The sequence below is a fragment of the Lipotes vexillifer genome, unplaced genomic scaffold (genome assembly GCF_000442215.2).
Source record: "Lipotes vexillifer unplaced genomic scaffold, Lipotes_vexillifer_v1.1 scaffold496, whole genome shotgun sequence".
Lineage (NCBI taxonomy): Eukaryota > Metazoa > Chordata > Mammalia > Artiodactyla > Lipotidae > Lipotes > Lipotes vexillifer.
The window spans coordinates 1,699,439-1,706,010 of NW_006786690.1; the positions used below are offsets into that span (position 1 = coordinate 1,699,439).

Here is a 6,572-nt window from a genome sequence, read left to right on the forward strand (position 1 = left end):
CTCCCTCCTTACCAGCCTACTGTGGGAGGAAACTAATTTTTGGAGGAAACCCTGTGTACCCAGTCCTGCCCCACGAACAAGCTGTTCTTGTTTACGACCCCCGTCCCAAGGGGACAGCGATTGCTCATCCTTACATGTGATTTGAGAGGGCTGGTCTTTCAGGCCTGGAGGAAACTCAAGCCTCGCCAGCCGCTTGGCATTGGAATGCTCAGCTGGTCCCTTCCTGGGGCTCATGTGACCAGAGTCCAGCTATAAATAGCAGAGGGGCTACAGACCAAGGCAGGATTCGGGCTCCAGGAGAAGAAGGCAAAGAGGCTCCAGGCGGGTATATTCTGTGGCAAAGGCAAGACCCCGGATCTGCCTAGAGCCAGGCAGGTGAAGGAGACAGCCAGGTGGGTCCCCACGTCTCCTGACAATATGGATTATAAGTCAAGCCTGATCCAGGATGGGAACCCCATGGAGAACCTGGAGAAGCAGCTGATCTGCCCCATCTGCCTGGAGATGTTTACCAAGCCAGTGGTCATCCTGCCCTGTCAACACAACCTCTGCCGGAAGTGTGCCTGTGACATCTTCCAGGTCAGTGCTGGGCATGGCCTAGAACTGGGGCCTCAGGCAGCTACTCAGTTTTCCTGCAGTGAAAACGAAAAGAAAACTTCTCTCTTAGCCCAGGACCCTTCCAAACTGGGGCTGTTTTATCCCCCTCTGAAGTGAACCCCTGCAGAGGCCTCTGGAAGGGGCCGAGGTGGGTAGGGAAGCATCTCTGGCTGCCCCATTCCTTCTCCATGACGCACGTTTCCCCTCCCCACCCTGCCTGTAGCTACTCCACCCGTGTCCTGAGCACCGCAGTTGACTCTCCAATCAGGATTCCAAAAGCCTCAAGTGATAAGTGGGAGAGACAGGCGGAGAGGGGAGAGAAACCAGACCCTGGGGGCTGGAGCCAGCTCCAAAGTGGCAGGGTGCCCAGAGTTTTAGGAGGAGGGTGGCCGAGAGGCACTGAGCCATAGAGGCGTCTTCCCCTTTGAAGCTGTTCCCTCTAATATGGTGCAGGAGGGACTTCATGTCTCTAAGAAAAGAATGGGAGCGATGTGCATCCTGGTTGGGAGGCAGGCCTCAAATTTCCCCAGAAGCACTTTACAGAATGATCTCTCACTATTTTTTCTTTAAAGTAGCAGCCCTAGGAGCTGGCTCTAATTATATGCCCATTTCATAAATGGGCAGACTGAGGCTTGGAGAGAAAAAGTTGCTCGCCCGAAGTCATTCAGAGAATTACTGTGACTTGAGCCTAGGTCTGCTGACCTCCAAACCTGTTGATTGCTTGGTTACTTCTCAGGTGCCCCCTGTGTAAGGAGGCAGGTTCTCTCATTTCAGGATAGGGAGCTTTAAGTCATCTTGGGGTGAGCAGGGGGAAGGTTAGTCAGAGGTCAGAAAGGGAAGGAGTTGAGGAGGGAGCCCAGGCCTCACCTCTGCCCTTGTCACCAGCAGGCTGCAAATCCCTACTGGACCAACCGGGGTGGCTCGGTGTCCATGTCTGGAAGCCGTTTCCGATGCCCCTCCTGCCGCCATGAAGTGATCATGGACCGTCATGGAGTGTACGGCCTGCAGAGGAATCTGCTGGTGGAGAACATCATTGATATCTACAAGCAGGAGTGCTGCAGGTCAGTTCACCCTGCAGCTGGGAGGCCATCCCCTCTCCCCAGCTCATCCTCTGAGCCCAGCTCTCCAAGGCCCCATCCTCCTTCATCTGCTCAGGATCCAGTCCCCTAGCTGGAAGAGCTATGCTAGCCAATCTAGAGAGCCATCTCCCTCTTCCCCAGGCAGGAACGGAGGCTCATCTTATCACGCAGCCCTGGCTTTTGGTGTCACCCAGTGAATGGGAGGGGATCCAGACATTAGGCTGTCCTCCTGGAAGATACTGAGACAGAAACCAGGGGAAAGATGAGATGTAAGAGGGAGAGAGAGGCACTGGAGCCAGCTAAGTGGTCCTGATAAGCAGAGAAATCACCCAGTGAGAACATAGCCAGTTTCTCTATAGTGATAACACCAGCGCGAGACACTGGGAATGTTTCCTGCTGCTGCTTCATGACAATCCTATGGATCAGCATGGCTTTCATCATCCCTATTTCATGGATGAGGAAGCTGAGGCTCAAAGAGGTGAAGTCAATTACCCAAGGTTTCCCAGCTGACAAGTAGGATTGCTGGGACTGGGCCCAGTCCATCTAGCTCCAAGCCTCCCTATTTGTGAAATAGCCACTCATTCTCAGGCAGAATTTGTGCGTGGTCGAAGTTGTGCAGTGTTGGGCCTCGAACTGGGGAGAGACACAGCTACTAGGGAGATCTTTACAAATCAGGACATCCTGACAAGACTTCCAGGCTGCTGACCTCATGGCCCTTGTGGTCCCAAACCTTCACCAAGTGCCTGCCTACAGGCAGTGTCTGGCCCCCCAAAAAGGTGACAGACCAGTCCTCGCCTGAGAAAGCTCTGACCTGAGAACTGTGTTTGCTACTCTGACTCTGTTACTCATGCAGTGTAGAATACTGGGTAAGTCTTTGGGCCTCCTTCTCCCCTGTCTCCAGAAAGGGACAGTAAGATTTGTTATTGTGACTGTCAAGTAGGATTTTGATGGGAAATGTTAAAGATATCAAATATTTATTGAGCAGCTACTGTGTGCAGGCACTGCACTAAGTATTTTCCGTGCATTATCCCTGTTTAATTCTCACAGTAATCCTGTAACCCATTCTTACCCTCATTTTCTGATGAGGAAATGGAGGCTCTGAGAGGATCAGAGGTTTGTCCTAGGCCACTCAGCTAGCAAGTGGTGAAGCTGAGAGGGAGCCTGTCTGACTGACTGCCCAGTGAACATTCTTAACCGCTACTGCCTCTTACGTAGCTAGAGTTCAACACTACAAAAATGCAATGATATCGTTGATCATGATAATAATAATAATAAAATCAATATTGCACCAAAATAGTAGCCCACCCAGTGTCGACCTAGGAAGAGCATGTTGTCAAGGCCTTTCCACAGAGTTGAATGATGATGATAGTTATTGAGGGTCTGCTCTGTGCCAGGCACTGCACATTCAGTACAGACAATTCCTGCCATGATCCCAGTAGCTCTGGGATGGAACCAAGGCTCAGAGAGGTGAAATCATTTGTCCAAGGTCACAATGAGTAAGTGGCAGAACAATCTGGATTTGAACCCCGATGTTGGTGCCTGGGGCTGGGAGGATAGGCAACTGTGATGACAGAGGACACAGGTACCAGACCCTCAGGATCTTGCCTCACCTCTGCACCTACTGCCACCCCAGAGCTCCCTTCCCAGGGGATAGAGACAGGTGGCAAAGGGAGAGCCCTGCCAGCATGGGGGGACCCTGGGCTAAAAGATGCAAAAAGGTAAGTCTGGAAAGGGGCCTATTTAAGACCCTGAGGGGACAATAATGCCCAGGGTGTGATCAGCCATACAAGGTTCTTTGGAGGGGAGGCAGTGACATGGTGGGGGACAGTCATTCTGAGCTGCGTGCTGTGTTAGGGGCTGGGAAAGCAGAGGTGTGTAGATGTGCTCTTGGCTCTAAATGAGTGTATAGTTAGCTGGGGCAGTAAGACCTAGACCCCAAAAGTGGAATCTCGGGGAGGAAGTGACCCTGAGAGAAACACAGAAAACATGCCAGAGGCCCTAAAAGGAGAGAGAGAGACAAAGGGAGAAAGTCATCCTAAGAGTGTGTGTGTTTGGGAGGAAACAGAAAGAAGCGATTCCGGACCCTGGAAAGAATCTCGGACTGGAAATCAAGGCTTGTGCTGGGCCACTGGATGGCCCTGTGTTGCCCATGTTCTAGTTGTGTGACTTGGGGCACACGTAATGCCTCTCTCTCAGAGCCTCGGGGCGCCTTCACGGCATGCTTACTGATTTATTCTTTCTACCTGTATTTAATTACCACCTTCTCCATGCCAGGCACTGTACACTGCAGATTCAGGGGGTGAAGAGAATAGGCAGGTTTCCCGGCTTTGATGGAGATTACAGTCTGGTGGATTAAATATAGAATTCAATGAGGCCATGAATATAAATTGCTTTGCTCAGAGCCCAGCCTGCTGTACCCAAGAGCATGGGGACTATAATTAGAGCAAATGAACTCTAGCCTCCCATGCTCTGACTTGCTGGGTGACCTTGGGCAAGTCAATTCATCTTTCTGGGACCCAGTTACCTCTTCTCGAAAATGTCTCAAAATGACTCTGGGATTCTGCAATCCTTCCCATGCCCTGTAGTGGCAAGGCCTAGGGCCAACTCCATCACTGGACTTTGAATCCTAGTCTTGGTGTCACTGGCTTCCCTGGTCCTGGGTCCTCAGAGGATAGAAAGAAAAGGGTTTGGGACAGCCCACCACTGAGAGCTTGGGTCATGGATCTGGGGTGGCCTCCTGGGGCTGGGGGAGGAGACAGGGACTCGAGACTCCCACCTCGTGACTTATGACCCTTCTCCACTTCAGTCGGCCCCTGCAGAAAGGCAACCACCCCATGTGCAAGGAGCACGAAGATGAGAAAATCAACATCTACTGCCTCACATGTGAGGTGCCCACGTGCTCCATGTGCAAGGTGTTTGGGGTCCACAAGGCCTGCGAGGTGGCCCCACTGCAGAGTGTCTTCCAGGGACAAAAGGTGCTGACCTGAGCTGCTTCCAGCCCCAGCCCGAGCCTGCTGGACATATGATTCAGGATGCGGATTTGATCCCTATAGATCTGCTGAGCCGGCCTTTCAGGAATAGTCACCCTGGAGGGACTTCCCGCCCGCAGGGCCAGCAGCCCTTGCCTTCCCTGGGGACGTGGCTGAGCTCATGAGTTATACTTAGAGCCACTTGAGAGCATCTGGGTGTGGCCCCAAGGGACAGGGCAGGTCCCAGGGCCAGGCCACTAGGGCCCTCTCTGGCCACGACTTCTACCACCCAGTGTGGTTTGGGCCCCAGATACCCCTTCCTGTGCTGGTCACCTCTCCCTAGATCCCTCTGCAGCAGGAGGCAGCTGAGAGTCCTCTCCCCGGGCCTCTGGGCCTGTGGGAGCCCCACCATGCTGTACATGCAGTAAGTGGTGGCTCCCCTTTCTATACTCTTTCCTCCCCACCTCCTACTCTTCTCTTGATCTCTCTCTTCTAGAATTCTCCAACCTCTTTCTTTTATGGATCCCTCCATTCCTAGAAACAAGCTCCTCCTCTGCCAGCACATTGCTGTGTATTTTGGGCAGCTCATTTCCCCTCTCTGGGCCTCATCTGTAAAATGAGGGATGCAGTATCTCTCTGATATTTTCTGCTCTGGAGCTGAGCTGTACCTCAGAAAGAGCCTCTTTCTAGCAGAGAGGGGAGTGAGGGTGCTGTCTTGCTGCCACTCCCCAGAGGGCAGGCCCTGAGACTATTTTTGTCTCTCTTCTCCTGATCCCCCACCCCTTCCTCCCATCTAGACTGAGCTGAGTAACTGTATCTCCATGCTGGTAGCAGGGAACGACCGTGTTCAGACCATCATCACTCAGCTGGAGGACTCCTGTCAAGTGACCAAGGTGAGGGGAAGACTAGCTCTGCCTGGGGGTTGGAAGCCTCCCAGTGCAGCTTGGTCTCTCGGGTGTTCAAGCAGTGAATGGTGGGGGAGGGACTGACTAATCAATTCATCCACCCACTCAACAAATGCTTCCTGAGGACAGCTGTGTGTCAGGCTCTGCCAGAGGTGCTGGGGATGTGGCGGTGAGCAAGACAGACCAGGTCCCTGACTTCAGGCAGTGTCCCACCAATAATTGCCAGCATTTATTCAGCACTAGTAGCTTTTAGAACATTGTTCTCCAGTGTGCTGTAGACTAAAGCTTCTCAACTTCTCAAACTTTAATGTGCATGCAAACCACCCTGGGATCTTGTTAAAATTCAAGTTCTGATTCAGTAGGTCTAGGATGAGGCATGAGATTCTGCTTTTCTAACAAGCTCCCAGGATTTGCCCAAGTTGCTAGTCCATGGACTACACTTTGAGTAGCAAGTCTGTAGAGGCAGAAGGCAACGTTTCCATCCCTGCAAAAGCACCCATGATTTTCCATCTCCCCTTGTGGGGACCTGGAAATGAGATGCGGGAAAGGGATCATTACATTTCTGGTGGACAAAAGAGTTGTGTGAAGGATATAGGTTTAAAGGAAGGAAGAGGGATGTTGTTATTACCCATAACAACATAATAACATACAACATAATAACATACAACATAATAACATACAACATAATAACATACAACATAATAACATAACAACAACATAAGAACTGGGAGGGGCTCCCAGTCTGACAGAGGATACTAGAGCCCCCAGTCTGATGAGATGCTATTATTATACCCATTTTATAGGTAAGGAAACTAAGATTAGCATCAGTGTTGGACAGAAGGAAGCCTCAATGTGGAGGCCATTAGGGGAGGAGCAGCTTCTCCACCTCTCTGATGACCAAATGATGCAGAGCTTCCCAAATGTGGTCTTGGTCCTAAAATGGGAGGAAGACTGTGGCTTGGGGAGACCCACATACTTCATCCCATCTAACCTTAGAGTCTCTACTTTTTTTTTTTTTTTTTTTT

The 6,572-nt window shown here is 51.4% G+C and overlaps 1 protein-coding gene across 2 annotated transcripts in view; it reads left to right on the forward strand.

Moving 5' to 3' along the window:
• Positions 1-283: 283 nt before the first annotated feature.
• The window catches only part of TRIM63 (tripartite motif containing 63), a 12,666-nt gene continuing 6,377 nt past the window's right edge, over positions 284-6,572 (forward strand). Inside the window, exons 1-4 of one of the 2 annotated variants that reach the window (XM_007459128.1) lie at positions 284-576; positions 1,483-1,655; positions 4,480-4,648; positions 5,440-5,535. In XM_007459128.1, coding sequence (XP_007459190.1) covers positions 418-576; positions 1,483-1,655; positions 4,480-4,648; positions 5,440-5,535 — 597 coding nt within the window. In that variant the 5' untranslated portion in view covers positions 284-417. Of the gene's footprint in view, positions 577-1,479; positions 1,656-4,479; positions 4,649-5,439; positions 5,536-6,572 lie in introns of both variants that reach the window. The other variant, XM_007459127.1, reaches the window with a different exon arrangement.